This window comes from Anomalospiza imberbis, chromosome 3, assembly GCF_031753505.1.
Source record: "Anomalospiza imberbis isolate Cuckoo-Finch-1a 21T00152 chromosome 3, ASM3175350v1, whole genome shotgun sequence".
Lineage (NCBI taxonomy): Eukaryota > Metazoa > Chordata > Aves > Passeriformes > Viduidae > Anomalospiza > Anomalospiza imberbis.
In genome coordinates, this window is record NC_089683.1 from 15,877,110 (window position 1) to 15,897,223 (window position 20,114).

At 37.8% G+C, this 20,114-nt stretch overlaps 1 protein-coding gene across 3 annotated transcripts; it reads right to left on the minus strand.

Moving 5' to 3' along the window:
- Positions 1 to 631: 631 nt before the first annotated feature.
- On the minus strand, positions 632 to 20,079 carry CPSF3 (cleavage and polyadenylation specific factor 3). 3 transcript variants are annotated; one of them, XM_068183485.1, is made up of 18 exons: positions 19,961 to 20,079; positions 19,340 to 19,403; positions 18,865 to 18,962; positions 17,771 to 17,899; positions 16,848 to 17,025; positions 15,170 to 15,259; positions 14,025 to 14,175; positions 11,618 to 11,793; positions 10,932 to 11,090; positions 10,032 to 10,178; positions 8,920 to 9,072; positions 8,432 to 8,540; positions 7,600 to 7,698; positions 6,446 to 6,540; positions 5,792 to 5,879; positions 3,706 to 3,775; positions 3,027 to 3,123; positions 632 to 1,061 (listed from the first exon to the last, which is right to left on the minus strand). In XM_068183485.1, the coding sequence occupies exons 1-18, from the start codon at positions 20,029 to 20,031 to the stop codon at positions 960 to 962; spliced, it is 2,076 nt and encodes a 691-aa protein (XP_068039586.1). In that variant the 5' UTR covers positions 20,032 to 20,079; the 3' UTR covers positions 632 to 959. The 3 variants fall into 3 exon arrangements, with proteins under 3 accessions (XP_068039586.1, XP_068039584.1, XP_068039585.1); XM_068183483.1 differs by lacking the exon at positions 19,961 to 20,079 and adding an exon at positions 19,546 to 19,563; XM_068183484.1 differs by lacking the exons at positions 18,865 to 18,962; positions 19,340 to 19,403; positions 19,961 to 20,079 and adding an exon at positions 18,374 to 18,493.
- Positions 20,080 to 20,114: the final 35 nt, after the last annotated feature.

Sequence of the window (20,114 nt, forward strand, 5' to 3'; positions counted from 1 at the left end):
TGTCATCGCCTCTTTAAAAGGCTCAGTGGGCGGGGAGGGCGCGGCCGGGGACCCACCCCTCACACACCCCTCGAGCTGGCGGGACGCACTTCGACAGAAACGCAATTTCATGGTCTTTATCCGTTTCAAAGACACACTTCCTTCTTAAGAAAATGCAATTACCTCATTTAAAAGACTTCATACTGTTTAGCCTGCTAACGACACAATCTGGGGAGGAAAGTGTCGCTAATTTTGCTAATCGTCCAATGCTACTACTACTACTACGATCATCGTTTGGCAACAACTGCAGAGACCCCAGAGCATGAGGCACGCTGTATTTGGAACTCTGCTCTGCGTCCTGCAGTGTCCGATACTCCGTGTCCCTTTTCCCAGGCCGGGGTGGTCACCGACTTGGGGCAGACGAGGCTGTCACACGTCATAAGCACCCACTTCTCTTGCAGGCGGTGGCGTTCCTATAGTCCAGTTAATGTCATGCCAGCAGGCAGAGTTTTAAAGCTCCAATTAACCCCACCATGCAAACATGGATGCAAGTTGCAGTTGTGTTCAAGACCCTTTTGGCTTCAAGTAGCTATAAGCATGCAGGCAATCACTTTCTCAACAGGAACAAAATTATATATGCAAACTCAATATATCCAATTTCTCCTCCAACCGGTTTTAATATTCAAAAATACAAAACTCCATTTCATCTTTGTAATTCTGCATCAGGTTAAGAATTATTTCTTGTATATGCACGTAAGAGAACATATGCACACTTTGCCTGATTTAATTGCATCTATATGCACAAAAAACAGTTGTTAAAAGGTTGCTGATCCATTATGTGAAATAACTCCGCACTTTCACATTCACAGAATTCAAACCTTTGACTTATTCAAGAAAAAAATCTATTTACTTGTAAAAAATAGCTCAAATAAATTGAACATTTAAAAGACTTTTTTAGGCATCCTAAGTATCTACAGAGGTCAGTATACAGGGCTGAGGGCATCATAAAGCCTCTGTGCTGCCAGTTCCACCATTTCACGAAGGGATTCGTCATCTTCGCTTCCTGGCTCGCAGTCAACTGTCTGGGAACAGAAAGAGAAGGATGTTACAACAACGGGCACTTCATACTCCCTGTCAGCACGCAAAGAATGCTCACCAGGGGAAACAGAGCAGTAGTCATGGAAATTATCAACAGCAGCACTGTATGTTTTTCAGTGGTTTGCCAGCACCTAGAGGAGTTCAGAGAAGACTTAAGCAAGTCCTGCTGAGGAGCAAGAAGCTTAATTTCAAGTCTTATGCTCAAAATTGCTATGTAGAATGCATTAAGTTTTGTGGATCACATTTGATTCGAAATCAAATAAAATCACACAAATTCAGTTCCTGGAGATTTCGTTTTATCTGTGAATTCACTCCCACTGTATTAGGTTAACACTGCAAAACACACACAGTCACTAGAGGTACAGGCACCACACAGATGTCTGCACACACATCTACATAAAAATAGTCCAAATAAATTCATTTTTTACTAAAACAAATTTTCCTAGAGAAAGATGCCCACATGAAACTTGATGTACATTGCTGACTGCTCTACCTCAGAAACAAAGGGCAGCACTGGAGTAGTAATACTGCTCTTGGTCCTGTGGCCTTTCTAGACTCTGAGACCATACCTCCTTTAATTCAGTATTAACTTGTTACTCTTCTGATTTTTCCAACCATAAAGGTCTGGGGGGGGGGGGGGAGGAAGGCACTTAAAACACCAAAAATGCATTTAATGTTATCTAGAAATGTTATTAAAATCATGTTAACTGTGAGAGCACTGTGTTAACGTGGAAAAAAAAATTCCATGTGTCCCGCCAGTCAGATCTACACTAAACAGCTTTTTATTTTAAAGCAAATAAAATTTTATAAGATACATACACATGTAAAGAAGGGCAGATCTGCCTTGTAAAATCTGGTTCACAATGGCACAAGCTTGCCATTGCCAACACAGACTGTACAGTAAGCACTGCAAAGATACACCCTGTTGTAATTGAACTGCCACTGGGGTTTCTGTCAGTACACAAATCTTTTAACAATTGTGATGTATTATAAAAATGAAATCAGACTTCTTGATTAAGCAGTATGCATCCTTTTCCAGCCTAGTTACTTTTTGCTTTACTTCAAGAGTTCTTTCACCAGTCCTTTATTTTTCTGTACTATGTACACACTGAAATGTAGGATTTTTTATTAAAGAACTGAGAAGAGATGGCACAAGTTGTGTGTTAACCAATGTAACTCACTATTTTCTTAAGGTAATTAACATTCACTTGTTTTGTTTCAATAGGTAACAAATTTTTGGCAGGGGCTAACCTCTTCTTCTGGGTTTGTAGAACACCAAACATTTGTTGTGACCCCTTAAGGAGAGCATGTGAAAGGTGCTCCGTAGAATGAATTTGGATTATAGTATTACTATGAATAGAGGCAATACATAAGCTGTGTTTAATATGTTATTAGTAATGGCAAAGTCAACATGTTAAAATGCTTAAGAACACGAAGGACACGGCTTTAACCATTCTTTACAGTTTTAAATTATTCAAAATACTAGGTGTGATAGCTTCTTACAGCACCCTTCTAACATGCATGACATCCAATTCTGTAAGCTAGTAAATTAATAAAGTATTTCAGGCTTTCAATTGAGCACCAAAAGGAGGTAAAGATGACAAAAAAAATTATTAACAACATTCCTACCCTGTAACTGTTCAATTATTCAGACCAGAGCCATGCTTTAAAAGCACTTAAAAAAATTGTGGGTTAACTCAGTTTCTCTTCTACAATCTTAATTTATTCATTTTTTTCATACAACTGAGCTGCTGAAAAATACTGGGTTTTTTTCCAAATGTACTGCATTTGTTGCCTAAACATTGCTAGCATTTTTTAGTTAAGAATGCTCTCTGTTTTGATACCAAGTACATTTCCTTAGCAAGTGAGCACGACAGTGTAGGCAGCACTGTGTGCCAGACAGGAGACTGCTGAACACAGCACACACAGAAGTGCTTTGCTTTACATACCCGAGTGTCCAGGGAAATGTTGGCAGTCTTTCCATCCACTGTGATGCACAGCACGGAGTCATCTTTGGAACTCACACAGTCCTCTCCAAACATATCCCTAAAGCAAAGACCCGGGACTGTAAGGCGTGGCCAAACAGCAAATTTAGGTTTTTCTATTAACCCTGGGGTCACTTTGTCAGGTGAGTATCACCTTTCAGCAACAATTATTTAACTCACTCCGATGTGACTAAAAATATCAATCTTTATTATGACAGTGAGTATCAAATAACAGTAAAATTTTACCAAAATAATCTCATCATAAACAAAGGGAAGGATTCCTTTGATTTCAAAAGAGGCAAGATTTCTACACAAATAACAGAACACATCAGAGTAAGTTTTAAAAGATATGTGATCCCAAGTTGTTTTTATAAACCATTTGTAGCATAACTTTTGGAGACAACTTAAAAATCTGCTTCTGGAAGACAGAACTGGGCCTTGTATTCAAAGTTTTAATGGTGCTGAGAACTTTTTACTGTCCCTCTTTCTTTACTTAATTCCTGGCTTTCACAGAAATTAGACTGAAGTAAATTTGCATGAAGTATTTTTACATAACTATCTTTAAACCCTTTTATACTAAGACTGTTCCATTTACGTGGTTAACATTGCTCATTTTCCTTTAGAAAAATATATAACAACTTACTGAAGCATGATTTCCATTCTCTTCCTATATACATCCATATCTATTTTTTTGGAAATCTTATTTACTGCAGCTGAAAAGAAAAAAAAGAATTTACTTTCACAGACATTTACTGGGGGGGAAAATGGCTAATTGATAGATGCTATTCACAAATTCATTTTCCTGAAAAACAATCTGAAAAATAAATACAATATGTATGTTCAAACAATTTATTAAATAATTTATTTTAAAAAAGAGAGCCAAGGAAATGCATGCATTTCCATTATATATTCCTGTACTTATCATATTTTAAAGTAAAAAATGTCACAATTCACATTCTGACTTTTTACTTCTCCTGTTTATTCTTAACACTCATTACATCTCATATATCCTTTACTTAATAGAAAATAATCTACTTTCATCAGTTGTTTATAATACCTCCATTTTCTCTTATTACATTAAACTACCATATCATGGAGGCTGGGAGCATGCAGAGAATAAAATTTAAAAAAATAAAATAAAGCTGGACAGTTTTATTTTATACTGAATGTGAGCAGTAGTAACAAGCACAGACATTCCTGGAATATATTTCAGCATAGAAAAGTTGAAATAAAAACAGTGCATTTTTTTAGACCTGGTTTCAAAATTAAGAGGTAGTGTGAAACAAGTAATTTTCTTTTGAACATAATTATTTAAGTATTTGATTGTTAAAGAGTCAGAAGTCTGTAAGAAAGGGCAGTTGTGAAAACTGCTACCTTTTCCATTGATGGACACAAAAAACTAAGTAGTTTGAAAAACTGGTTTTCAGTACTTCTAAATCAGCTGAAGAATTCAGAACACATTGGTAGTAAGTTGTTGAGTAATTATTTGAAAAACTTTACAACTGCAAGTGACCGAGCTTAAATCTTAATAAAAATAAAAAAACCTGAATAAATATATTAAAATTTACCATTCCTTAAATAAGATGCAGTAACTGAACATACTAAGCAAGATGTAATTTTATGCTGGCAATGAGGTAAACACAGGTACATGGTCAGCTAAGCAACAATAACTGAAGATATTTTAATTTGATCTCTTTTGATCCTGTGTACATACCCTAAAATACCCAACTGCAAGAGTTCTTTTGAATGTTTTTACCCCAAATAAGAACAAAAAAAATCCTAAAAGAAGCCACACCTGAGATTAGCAGACAAAATCAGCACCATAAAACAACATGGGAGTTAATGCTAAAAGCCCATAAAAATACAAAGAATTAATTTCAGGGTGGTGAAGGGTGGAGAATCTAGATACTGTCACTACCAAACCATACAGAGAAAGTGTGGACTATGAAAAAACAGGGTAAGACAGATATTACAGTAAGAAATAAAAAACATCTGGCAACACTGCAAAACGTTTTTTTCCATCTGTATAAAAAAAGAAGAAAAAAAAAGAGGAGGTCAAAGTATCATTCAAAAATAAAATTTCTATTTTTGGTTAGTCTCATAGAGTAGAACATGAGGACATGGCCAGAAGGACTATAAAGTGAAAATTATCACAACCAAGGTCAGAACATTACACTCTGAATTTGTTTGGGTCAAGGTGACTGGAAAATCTTTACCCCCAGAGTTAGAACTGTTATGGGAATTTATAAACTCAGGTGAAAGGATTTTTAACAAATGTGTTGAGTCAGGTATGGGACTAAATCCCTAAGGAACACTGACTACTGTTAGACAAAATTATTAAAATATATAATAAAAAGACAAGAGGGGTAATCCAGTGAAAATAACTGTCCATATAGAATCATAGAATCAAAAAATGGCCTGGATTAGGCCATACAAAACTTAATTGCTTTAGGCTTTTTGTACAAGGTTTATTTTAAATAAGGCCATGTTTTCCACAGTCAGTTATCAGTTGCCATGTAAGAGAAAGTTTCAACAAATGAACATGTCACAAATAATGAACCAACCTGTAATTCTGTTTTTCTGTAGCAAATTTTACTCCCTCCTAAGTTCCATAAGGCAAGGAAATACAATATGGGGATTGCAATCTATTGGAAGGCATTATTTCCCTCTAAGCTTGATGTAAAAAGAAAGAAATGCCTCAGTCAAATAAGCATACACTAAACTTATACCTTTCTGTATTTTGGGATTTGACTGAACTTCCAGTATCACTGTTGTCACAGTGTCTGCATACATATCATTAGCAGGATTTGCCACCCACTAGAAGACCAAAAAAAAAATCATTATTTAGACTGAGTGAATAATGCAGCATAAAGACAATATAACATTAATTGCATTCTCCTTTTTGCTTTTCTCTGAATTGCATCCTCAAATGACTGTCATATATTTCACACCAAATTATTAACTACTTTTAACTGGGTGTACTCCAGTAACTTCCCATGAAAAATTCAAGCTTTTGAATGTTTCTGAGTACATTTGCAAAATAATTACAAATGATAATTAATAAAATAATTACAACTCTTCTGGGGAGGAAGGAACATCATTTGATGTTATTTCCAATTACTATTTGCCAAATTAAAAAAAGGGCACCAAATCTGCCATTCTACTCATGAGATACAGCAAAAAAACCTAACTGGCACTGGCTAAATCAAATAAAACACATCCACACAGGACCACAGCTCAAGGGTAACTTTGTTCTAGCCTTTGCTCTACTTGTCATATAACAGAAAACTCCTTAAAACACTGCATTCTGCATGGCATCTCTATGGTATTATTTTGAAGAAACTGGAAAACAAAATACTTCTTTCTCCCTCACCAATGCCCACCTCAAGGACTACCATGCCTGGTTCCTGGATCACAGTAATATTTTTGAAAACCTTCAGGGCTGGTTTTTGTTGGATTTCTATTTCTTCTACATCACCTAAGAAGTGACAACAAATGGTTAGCAATAATGAAATTATACTGAAAGCAAGAGTAACTTTATTCACATAAGAAAATAAGTCAGTTTAAGAATAAGAGGGGCTGGGTGTTATCACAACTGCTCAGAGTAGCTCACAAAATGGAATCTCATACTCTCTTCCCTTACTGACAATATTATTTTCTTTGTTCTGCATTGTTTGGGGGTTTTTTATTAGTTAATATTGGCCATTTTATTTGGTTTGAATTCTTTTATTTGACTAGCTTAGTATACTGAGTGAATACACCAACAAAAATGAAAACACATGAGGAATTTAGTAAATTCTGCTCCATTTCCAGAAGTAACCAGCTTTTACCCCTTAAAGGATAACCCATTGCTCACATAAGCACAGAGCTTAAATGAAAAGCACTTGTGTGCCTGCTAGCACTCGGGTTATGAGACCTGAACCTCAACTGAATTCAGGTGTTCTCTTCACTAGTGACATGAATTAGATTCTGACACTAGAGAATTAAAAAAATTCTGAGCTTTAAATCTGGGAAAGGAATCTGCAAGGTGTGCGTATCTAGGATAGGAGCTGCCCCTAACCCTTGAGAAAGCCAGAGAGGCACAGGGGATCATCCCAGTGTCAGGTTTAAATGGCTTCTCATCCAGGAAAAGCCAATTCGTACCTCTTGGGACAGACGAGGTTGTCTGTCCCAAAGGAGGGCACAGCTCTTTTTTTGATTAATTGGATGGCATTAGCTATTCAATGTGGGGCTAGAGGTACAAGATCAATTAATAAAGTTTCCATCAGAGTGGCCAGAGCACTCACTTTGGGGGCTGACAGAGGCAGAAACCAGCCCATGATCTATATTGCTATATGCTCATCACTTTGTAATATGAATGCAGTAGGATCCCCCCCAAAGCTGCGTCACACTCATGAACTGGATCTGGCAGAAGCTGCACTGTCTAATGAAAGCTGTAAAATACAAAGAAATCTCCACTCAGAAGACCTCTGAAGACTGGAAGTGGTTTTAAAGGCTGGCCAGTGTAACTCATGGCCGTGTCCTCCCGAGCACGCACCGGTGAGTTTCTGCAGCTGGTAACAAAGCAGATTGAAAGGGCCCGTGTAGGGAATGGCTTGTGTCTGTGTCACTGTGCTCATCGCCAAGTCCGTGTAATCTGAAACCATTTTAAAAAGTGCGTGTTAAAAATTAGCCCTCTGGATTTATTTTCTAATAATCAGACTTGGTATTATAGATAAATAATAGTATTGATACATTTAAGACAAGGGGGCTGAAAAGGGCAATTTATAAAGAGGAAGGTAGAACACCTGTTATAAGATAAATAATATATATTTGCGGTTAGGAAACCAGCTTGTTTTATTATCCTGCCTATTAGAGACAAACTAGGGCAGCAGAACTGCTTTCCCCCAAGCTCTTCTGACCTTAGCTTTAATTCCTCTTCTATTCTGAGAATAGATCAATTCCCTGAGAAATAAAAAGCATAGGAGGACTAGGCAAATATTTTCTCTGTTCTGGAGCTTTTTACACTAAAAACGAATGACATTTTAGAAAATGGTAGGACTATTGATTGAGGTGTTTTTTGGTTCTCACTGGAATGTTTTATGCATATTCTTTCAGAGGAAAAGGTTTTAAGTAACCAGAAGGGAAATGGAACTTTAATTCTTTTCTGTTAGAGAAAGGAAAGAGTTTTAATTTGAGTGAATAACGAGTTAAATGTGTTTTGTCTCACTACAATACTTTGGAACTTATGGCAAATAAGAAATAAAACTAAGATGTTCACTAATTGCTGATGAAACACAAAACTGCAGGAAAAAAACCCAGAATTCTAAGTGTTTTAATGACACAGTAAGTTTCAATTACCCACTGATCACATCACTGTCTGTACTTACTGGAGAGGTCACATGGAGAAAGGATGTGATAGTTAAAATTTCTTTTAACTAGGATTCCAGAAATTCTCTGTCCTTGCTCTGGTTTCTTATCTGCTAAAGATCCCATCACCTGAAGAGAAAAAACACACATAGTGCAACAAGGCAATCTGAAGCATTCACAGCTTCAAGTGATTATGGAGATGAAATAGAGTTCTCTCAGAAAAATCAGACTATAAAATTAGCTCTGAAAGCAAAAGAAACTTTCTAAGACAAAACACAAGAAAAGTTTGTAAGAGTGAAGAACCAAAAAAACCCCAAAACAACAAAAAAACCCTCAAAAAAATCCCTGAACCAAAATCCAAATACAACTAAACACAAAACATTCACATCCTTTGAGACCCTAGAAAACATGTAATTTGAAATCAATTAGAAAGGCAACAAAGATAACATGCAGCTTTTACACCAGAAGAAAATACTGTTCTACATATAAGAAAACACTGATTTCATACCTTGGCAAGTTTTTCTCCTCTGAAATTTAATGTCACAGCTTCAGTATTCCTAGGATTATGAACTTCTATATGAACTTCATCATTATCCTCATACTCCCGTATCAATGCCGCTTTCAATCTGGCCATTTCATTCTGCTCACCATGAACTAAGATCTAGAAAAAAGACAGTTTTCCTTTTAGCAGAAATTATTTGTCCAAACAGACATATTTAGTAAGCAAACTATCCAAGAAAACTGCCATATTCTATCTCATCTTTATAAAAATGCAATTCCATGAGATCACAGTGTAGGAAACATGGGCTTAATTACAGTTCTGTGCCTGTGAATTCTCTGCATTATTTGAAGGGTGGGATTTCACAGCCCTGAGTATTAGTTGAAAAATCCATGCTACCAAGCAGAGTGCATTACAGAGATCCCATTTAAGTTTTCACACACAAATATATTGTTGTATTATTTAAGGGAAGTATTAATTTAAGTTCAACAGAAGTCAGCTTTATATTTTTGTGTCTGTGTGTAGATATGATAAACATGCAATTCAAAGAGGATGCTTCACAGTTCACAATTTTCTTTGCCAAGTTAATTCTCTTCTTTTCTGTGATGATTTTTTTCTGTGCTTACACACTGTTTCACCACCAGTTTCAAATCCTAGTCCCCATTTTCACATTCTGGTCCTTCACACCTTCTTCATCCTATGATTTGCTCATGCTTTTCCCTCCATGTGCAGCCTTTGTCTTTTGCTGTCTGCACATACCTTCAATCAATGTTTTCTTATTTATTTCAGGGCCAATTCCAGTGAATTATTCCAATACCAGCATCCCCAACTTAACATTGTCCCATACAACATCTTACTTGCTCAAAACACTGCTGAAATAGATTATGGTCTACACCATTGTCTGGAAAGTCATCCCCTGGGATCCCACTTGCACATACTCAAGAAGCTGTAATTTTTACTTTGCTAAGATAACTTAAAAAAAATTATTAAAACCTCCACCTTTAATTATTCAAAGCACAGGGATGCTGGCTACTGCTAGCCACCAGTCCCTGCCTTGACTCAAGGCTGTGAGCTGGTTTGATGAATCCCACTCTGGAGAAATGGGCAGCATGGATACTGACCACATGTGGAGGTTTCAGGGCCCGGATAAATTCACTAGTTTGTTGATAATCTGTGTGAGCAGAGAAAGAAATGTAATCCACAGACATCTTCAGTGGGAGTTTTTGCCCTGACATAGTTGTGATCTCTTCAGGTTCAGACATGATGTGCTAGAAAATAAAAAGCACTTTAATTAAAAAAAGTAAAGCCTCCTATAGATGCCATGTAACTAATGCTTTACATTTCAAAAACCCATGACATAATAGTGGCAACCATGTTAAATGTGAAGCAGTGAAAAGAATCTCTCAAATTTCCCAGAACACACACTGACACATGAAAAACGCATGCACAACACACACCATTTCATCTTGTGCATCCTCAGCAGATCTGGTGGCTCATCCTTCTTCCAAATAAAACCCCATCATTTGTATCAAAACAGTAACAAGTGTGCGATTTCTATCTCTAAAGGCAAAATTATACTGTAGCTGCCCTTAGCTGCAGGAATTTGGAAGGATTTCATTCTCTACAGATGGTCAATGGCACAAGGTGCACAAGGCAGTCCGGTCTCTGACATATAAATAGCGTTAGACTTAATATCAATTTCTCTAGAATTAGGATTAGGGCTACCTTCTTGAAAAATTAAGCAATGAAGAGGTCTAAAGTCCCAATCATTCTTTCTCATGACAAGATAACTGCCCCTAGAAAAGCTTATTCTATATAACATCACTGGAAATGACCATATGCAAATTTTCTGTACTTTTCATTAGTATTAGCCAAAAGCAGCCAGTTTTGACTACATACTCATACATACCCGACAACAATGTCAGTAAATCAAATAAAGACACTTCCTATCGACCAATTCTTTTAAAACCTAACATGGATGCTACCTGTTATTAGGAGGTTGTGGTGCATTAGCAACTCACCTTAGCAAGAGTTCCTTCAACGCAGTAGCCTGCAATAATGACTCCATTTCTCTTATCTGTGCACCAGCTCTCAAACAACTCCCTGGATAAGCCACTCTGCATCATACCTGGGGAAGCCATCACAACACTTGGGCCAATGTCATCAAAGTGATCCATACTCTAGAAAGACACAGTGAGAATACCAATTATCACGTCTCACTTCAACAAAGGACAGCCCAGCTGCACACCCTTGAACAATGTACAAGAGCCCTGTGTTCACAGACTATACCCCATCCTCACAAAAAGTGCCCTTTGCAGGAAAATTCATCTTACTGATACCCACAAGGAATAAACTGCAAGTACAGGGATCTAGAGTGGAAAAAATGTTGGGGCATAAGCTTCCCTCAAACAGCCCTCTAAGCACTGGGACAGCAGATAACTCGGATATAAACCTGGACCTAATCAATCTATTAGGATATTAAGGATATTGATTGGCTCAGCTGATTAGAGCATGGTGCTAAAAACACATCAAGGTTGTGGATTCAATCCCTGGAGGGGCCACTCACTTCAGAGCTGGACTCCATGATCCTTGTGTGTCCCTTCTAACTCAGAATATTCTGTGATACCAGGATATTAAACATGCAAACTATTCAGCAAATATGAACTCTTCTGTCACGTTCATCTTTTTGTAAGAATCTCACACTCACCTTCAGATTACTAATATGCTTGAAAACAAAAGGATTGTTGATGTTAATTTGCTTGCGGATTTTGTCATTCATGGCATTGACGTATGTCTGATAAACTGCCATACATTTCTTTGCCAAAGAGGAGGCATAGTATATGGGGATATCATGGAGTTCAGGATGATTCTGCCAGTATTCATCTAAAAACACAAAACAAACAAAATAATAAAAAAGAACAAAACAAAAAAACCCAGCCACCAAACAGTGAAACACAAAATTCCATCCACAGGATTATTTATAAAGTGTGTGCTTCTCAGAAACATTAGTAATTCTTGTAAAACAGATTTACCAGTGGGCTTTTTCATTTTTAGTACAAAAAATCACCATCACAGCCTCCCTTGCTTTCACCTGCTTTTCTAAAATAGTCACCAGCTAGAACTATATACAAGCAGTACAAACAAACAGGCAAACAAACATGACAAAGGTGAACTTCAGATCCTTTTGGCAGGTCAAATTTCAATCAACCACCACCTTCAGCTACAAGGTATAAAGTATACATGATACTACACTGCAGTAAGTGTACACTTATGACAACAGAAGTTTTATTACACCTCCACAATAAAGTTAAAATGTCCCCGTCAAATGTTACTTGTACATCTAAGAGCCAGGGACATCTGCACACAGATTTGTTTGTGAGAATTCACTGTATGAACATTCTGTAAAATAAATCCACGGAGTTCAAGGTGAGAATTATCAAGCCTGGCTTTCTGTTTAGCACCAAAAGTTATATTTTACAAGCCCAACTGGAACAAAACCAAGGGAAGAGCCTCCATTAACCACAACTTATTTTATCATTGATGACAGTAGCCATGACCTTTCCTAAACACAAAGATGAGATCTGAATGCAGCTGTACAAATGTAATTATCCATATTCCCTTTTGGATACATTTCTGCTAGTCTGTAAGATATCTATGTTGCACAATTGAGGCATAATCGTTCAAAAATAGAGGTACACTCTTTTGGCTGTATTTGTGCATTTACAATGACAGTACAATGTGCTTTTACCTAACATTTCTGATTTGCAGGCAAAGCTTCTCACAACATTTCAGAGCACTGCCATGGCTACTTCAATAAACTCAGGGGTAAGGTGGAAACAGCCAGTGAAAGATAACCAGTCACAACTGAATTAATCATCATAATTGTCTACACCATAACACAGTATTTTATTTTTGTCATACAGTTAAAGAAATAAGAAAAATAAACACAGAAGCCTGCAGGCTCAACGGTGTAGGCATGTAAGATGCAATTGCATTTTCTACCTAATTAAGCATCCAATTGTGTGTCTAGCTTTCCTAGATATATTTTCAAGCTTATCTTTAGAAACTTTATTATCTACACACAGCAAAGAGAGGCAAACAAATTACAATCTAATGGCCACACAAGGTTGAAAATGTTCAGTTTTCATGTTCTCTATAAATTAAAAAAAACCCTTGCAATCAATGATAAGTAGTAAATAATTCTACAACATCAATTACTACCCCATGCCTAGATCTGAATTTCTTGTTAACATTTGAATAAACTAGTATGACATTTTGAAAACAAACTAGTTTCTAATACTGAGCTAAACTGAAATGAAAAGTGAGAAAAATTCAAGTAGTTAAGAGAACACTTCATATTCAACACCCCTAGATATATGCATTTCAAGCTTGAGATAGTTTTCTTTTGATCTTGCCAGCTTTTGAATGAGTAGAAAGACTAGTGAAAAAAATCACATAAAGTAGTACAAATGTGCTGAAAGGAAGAAAAGAGGCCTGGGAATAATTTACTTAAAAGCTAATTTTTCTGAAGTGCCTTGTAACAACTATCTATATACTATATGCGAAGTAGCTTGTTATGTTCATGGGCAATTCTCACTCACTTCTGTTCAAAAGCCTAATTTACTTTTCATTATTATTAGGACTTCAGAAGTGTTAGAAGTGTCTTCTCTGGTCTTCTAAGCTTTACATATAATGAGTTCTTCATACAGGTTTGCAAATTAAAGTGCAAAATAGCAGAACTTTGGAAGAAAAGATACCCCTTTTTTTAACAGTACAGTTTAAGTAAAACAGTCGTTGTTGTTTCCTGTTGTTGTTATTTTTCTATCTGTAATAATTGTCCCTAATTGCTGACATCCTGATTCAAAAAGATTCAAAAGCCAAGCACATATTACCACTCCTCCTTTCTAGGTCTCCCATCCTACTTCACAAAGCAGAAGTGCTGGTTGGTTTACTGGACCTTTTGCACTTGAACAAACATGCATTATATATTAAATTATCAGGTAAATAACACGCTGCAGAATGGCTGAAGAGTTGTTCGAGGAATTATGATATCTGAAAACATTCTAAATCCCTTTATGTGCCTTTCCATTAAGAGCAGCTGGGAAGGTACACACCTAGGATTAGGAGCAGCTCTTGAGCTCGACCCAGGGCAAACACAGGGATGAGACCTCGGCCCCCTCTGTTCACGATGTCGTGAACGGTGTTGCAGAACCTGGCCTCCCGCTCCTCCCTCTTCTCATGAATGTGAGTGCCATATGTGGATTCCTGCAGATGGAGAGACAGAGCACTGACACAGAGAGTAATTCCTGATCTTCTCTGAACCCAACAAAAAAAAAAAAGCAGATAAACATACTGGTGTTAACATGTTGGAGAGAGAAAGGAGAGAGGTCAAAGAGTGGGAAAAGTTCCCCCAGGTTTCCAAAACCACACCACCAAGGCAAAAAACCAAAACTTCCCTGCTCCCAAATCCCTCCAAGCAATTGAGACAGACAGATCCTGTTGGCACAAAAGAAGTTAGAGCTATTAATTTCAATGCTTCTTTTAAGAGGTTTCAAATTTAATACACTTATTTTCCTAACTGGAAATGCTGTCAGAGCTTTGATGATCACACTGACAGGGCCCATAGTGGTACATGTGCCATGGTTTAACCCCAGACTTCAAATACAGGAATTACACAAAACACAAGATTTTGATGTCACTTAAAATTAGATTATCAGTTACAGAAAACAGCTAGCAGGGACACAGTACATGAAATAATTTTACAAGTTCTCAGTGTTGCTTCCAGCTAAAACTGTTACTTATAAAGTTTCCCTTGAGCTTCTGTTTTCCAAACATGGATTCAGAATAAAAGAATTTCACTCAGAAAACAAAACAAAAATACAGAATAACACTCAGTGCTCCTCCACTGAGGACAAATTCTTAACATATCTGGAAGTAGGTTAGGATCTACTAAAAGAGGCATCTGGTTAAATTTGGGTTGGTGTAACACAAGCTGAAATCTAACAAATCTCCCATCTAAGAAAGGTCTGTCTAGAGCCTTAAGGAGCTTCATCAGAAGAATTATGAAATTATAATTAGACTTTTCAATACAATGGGAAGCAATGTATGAGTTCTGAACACCCAAGTATTTTGGATATTTAACACAAATCACTACCACTAAATCTCCACCGTCTTTGTCATTCCGTTTTGGCTTTAGTCAAGGCCTACCCCTAATCCATAATTAATCACTAACAGAAAGAAATAATTTTGCAAAACTTACAATTATAAGAATGTCAGGTTTAATATTGGGAATCTCAGCTGCCATCAGGTGTCTATCTTCCTGCCTTGAGAAATCACCTGTATATAACAGCTGTTGGAGACAAAGAGAAGCAAGTGCTCTGGTTACAGGTTCTACCAGTCAGCAGCCTTCAAAAGGCTGTGCAAAGATGGTTCTAATGAATTTTTGATAAAAAGGTCAGCTGTACTTTAAATAAGACTCTTCTTACGTGAGCAGCGCTTACAATTTTAGGTCAACAGTACTACAAGCATTTAGATTTCAATAGTAAAGGTTTTTCAAGCAGTAACATCATTCAAAAAAAAAACAGGTAAACAATTATTAAGCTCTTATTTTTCATTTCAGATATCAAAGTGCCATTTTCAGCTTTCTGCATACTTGCACTGACCACAAAGAAGTAAAAATAGACATAACATAAAATACAGCAACTCCTATGAGGAAGTAAATCAAAGACCAAACTGCATTTTACATAGCAGAATGAAAATATAATCCAATAAAATTATTTATTAGAAATTATTCTAATATTTTCTGATACGAAAAAAAAAATCCTGTAATCTAATTGATTTTCCAAATGGAATAATCATGTTCCCCAATACACCAAGAAGTAATTTTTAACTGTTATTTATTTTTAATGGATTCTTAACTGCAGGGTGGAATGCAACTCTCTGCGCCCAAACTGATGGTTTCAAAACTGACATTTTTTGATTTAACAATAATTCCATTGATGAAAATGTCAATAATATATAACATACAGTCAGTGACAGCAGACACCTGGTCTGCCAGGTAACCTACTATCAGGGAATTAATGAAAATAGTGATATTAAAACCCAATCTGAGTCATGCATAGCAAGAGGAAAATTTTCTTCATCATGCCTCAATCAGAAAAAAACCAAAAAAGAAACACTAAGAGATCTAAATTTTATTGTGATCATTGTAAACTCAGTTCTATTTCTAGGATTTTTTAAAAGTTAAAACTCATATAATTCTCAATCTTTATAAATCATGAACAAACTTCTACTGGGCAGCAAGCCTCAGAACCACCTTCTCTCTTCCCTCTTCAGGGCTGTGTAAAACTTTCCTTGGACAGTGATTATCCTGCTGAACTCCAGTTCATGAGATGTGTTCCAAGTATCTGCTTTTGGCACAGTTCTGCCCGTGATTATATGATTTACTTAATCCCTCTGTGTCTAAAATTAATAATAATCTTATTTCTTTAGGTACTTTAGCATAGGAGTGTTATAAGAAAAATGTAACTCACATACATTGACAAATGCCATTTAACAAATTGAGACAGGCAGAGCCGTAAATGAGAATTACAGAAACAAGTATCTGTTCACAGATTTTACAAAAATGTAGCTTCCACACAACTCCCTCAGCTGCCACCTGCCTCTGATCAGCCCAGCAAGGGAAACTACATGCTTAGTGGTTCCAAGTCTGCACCATGTCTCAGACTCCTTACAATGCAAACATCTTACCTGATCCGTGTCACTTACCGTTCTAATCAATGAGAAAATACATGTCCTAAGCCAAGGCCTCTCACCCTGACCTGAGTCCAAGTCTATTGGACAGCTCCAGTCACAGTGGTGGGGCATAAGAGACAATAATAATTAATGACTACATTAGTACTCAGGCTTGATTTCAACTTTTAAGAAAGAGAAAATACCTTCACACCAGCTATTTCAATCATAAACATGGCTGCTCCCAGAACGTGGCCTGCATGGTAGCACCAGAATTTGATTCCTGCCACCTCTTTCACTTCATGGAAATTGATGGTCTCAATCTTGTCCATGCTTTCTTCGAGGTCTGTTTCTGTGTACAGCATGTCATCCGCTGAGATGTTACTGGATACAAGTGAAACGGCTAAATATCAGCTCATCTGAACTGCTGGAAAAACTCTTCCTGGGTATTCCCCACTGACCCACTTCCATTCAATAACTCCACATCTCCTATGCTAGAAATCAAGTCCAGCTACTCTAATGAGGCTCCTTAAGGACAGTTAAAGTATCTTTCTTTTGAAAGGCCATTCTAGAAGAGTCTTTTCAGTTAAGAATCCGCTCTGTGTTTCTCAAAAGGTTCCCAGCCCTAGGCAGAGATCTGCAACTTAGCTTGTAACAGTCCTCAAAAACCCCATGGATCCATGCTTTTCCGACCAGCCCAGAAGAAACAAGTTAAAAGAGGACTGTTCATCAGGTTTCTGATCCAAGCTCAAAACAGCTGAGTCGAGATACACTCAGGACCATTGCAGTCATATGGAAATAATGTGTCAAGGCATGAAACACAAGAAAACAAAAAATATAAGACAGAAAAAAACTCCAACGTGTAAGTAACAGAGCCCTCTTTGTATATTTAATCTGTTCTTGTCCTGAAGGGTGAATTGTATCTTTAGGAGCTTAAACTTCACTACAAACTATCCATGAGGTAGTAAAATGATTCATTGCTTCTAATCTGGTTATATGTAATGTTGCTACTTAACACAACATCCAGGCTCATCCAGCTATTTTTGGTAGCTTCACTTCAAGTTTCCCGTTGGGAAGGGAAATAATAGGTGAAATAATTCAGGAAGAGACAGCCCACAAGTTAGCTTACCTGACTTTAACATAGTCTGAAAGAAGCCATCTGTAAATAGCTTTTGTGGCATGAGTCATAAATGTCCTTCCCTTAAAACTTGTTTTCTGTAAAAACCATGGCAAAGCCCCACAGTGATCTAAATGGAAGCTTAAAACAGACACACAAAACCAATTAATACATTCATATTACACAACACTAATATATAATATCCATGATTCACTACATTACTGGACTAACATGGTGTCATGAAAATCCAGAAACAGAATTTTCAACCTTGCTGTTAACTGTGCTGGTCTATGTTCTGCAGACTGGTGACTAGAAACATGACCAAGAAAAGGTAAAACTAATACAGGAAAATCTCCATTAATTGCCAAGGTGTTACATGTATAGTATTAAAATGACCTTATTTTTGTAATTTCCATAAAAATTTAGAGTGAGAAAAGGAACAGGAGCCAGGGACACTAAACAAAGATACATGAAACCTAAAAACACAATCCTAATTTTGCATGTTGCACACTACAGAATAAAACATGATCTCTGAAAATTAAATTTTTTGCTCACACTCTAGTTCGACCCATCTTAAGAAACTACTTTTGAAATACATGTAGAACAAACACATACCAAAAAAGCTCAGGATTTTATGGAGAGCTTTTTATTACTGTTTACATCATTTAGATAGAAATTGCTCTCCTTATCTCTCAGCCACTAAGCAATACATAAAACGCATTCAAAGCTTGTGTAAGTCTCCAAGAACCTTTCCAATTCAAAGCCAATAGAGCAAAAAACACAACCAATATTCTTCTGCAGTCTTCGTGTAGAAAACTCACTCCACGAGCTATCACAATGGTGTTAAAGCAGACCAGGCTGTAAAACAGTCAGACATCAGAGTGACCTCAGAAAAGAGCTGTAATGTCAAAAGTGAATGAACATCCTCAATATTCAGTCCTTAATTCTAATTGGAGGTCCTTCAAACTTTTTTTTAAAAACCTGGAAACTAGAATTTTTCCCTACCATCCAAATAACACCTATTTTTCAGCCTGCCTTAATAACCTACAAGTGAACACAGCTCAGACCATGACCTCAAGGTATTTGTGCTTTTAGGTGCCACTTACTGGCTAATGAGGAGAAGATCAATCTCAGCTGGATCTATCAAATCAATGTAAGGAAGAGCATCCATTCCTTCCAGCCCAGGATGGATTCCACAATCAAGCTGAAAAATGAAAGAAAGTTAAAGCTTCTTGCAGAAAGTATAAAAAACCCTCTTCCAGACTGGTCTATGACATAGTTATTAGTGACTGGTAACTTCTAGCATCAAACAAAAAAGTTTTTTCTTCATTAAACATTACTTTTAACACTGGATTTCAAGCGAAGCACATACATTCTCTACGGGGATATGGTTTTATTTTGCAGCACAGGCTCTGTGATGCCTCATATCATACATGCTCCAGAAGGCTACAAAATGTGCCTTTTCTAGCACTGTGTCTGACTTCAGTGCAGAGGCTGAATTTAACCTGCAACATTTCAGACCACATTGGTGATCTGATGTAGCACAGAGAGGGCATACAAACATATCCATGCAATAATTACCATTATTTTTCTTCCTTTAAACTCCAGAATGATGCACGACCTTCCTACTTCTTGGCCAGCACCTCTGCAAAGGGACAGCAAAGTCATGAGGACTGAAACAACCCACACCACGCAGATGTAACTACACTGGATGCCTTTACTGGGGTTATTTCTCTGCATAGAAGTAACAACTGCACGGCCCTTTAAAGCTCATTTACCCAGAGTACCTGAACAGCTGTACTTATCCCAAAGGCAGCGAGGCCCTACGTAACGCAGCAGAAATAAAAACAACCCTTTTGAGGAAATTATTTTGGCATCTTTTGTTTTTTACTGAGCACCCGAGTCTCAAACTATTGACACGTATAACTGAAGTTCACCTAAATAACAAATCGGGCCGAATAAGCCTGGAGTAGCCCCTTCAAGCTGGCCCAAAAACAACGCTTGTGCGAACGCTACCACGAACACCCTCAGCCGGCAGCAGCAGCTCTACCAGGGCAAGAGGCGGCTCCCAGCGGCGCTGCCCCGGGCCCGGCCCGCCCCCCGGCGCCCCCCGGCGCCCCCCGGCCCGCGGCTGCCCCGGGCCCGGCCCGCCCCCCGGCGCCCCCCGGCTCCCCCCGGCCCGCGGCTGCCCCGGGCGCTCACAGGGGCCGGATGAGCAGCTGGTCGCTCTCCTCGGCCGGGATCAGCGCCTCGGCTTTGCGCTTGGCCGCCATCGCGCCGCGCTCCCGCCGCCTTCCGCCGCCGCGCCTGCGCCCGCCCCGCGCGACCCGGAACGGCTTCGGCGGCGGCAGCGGGA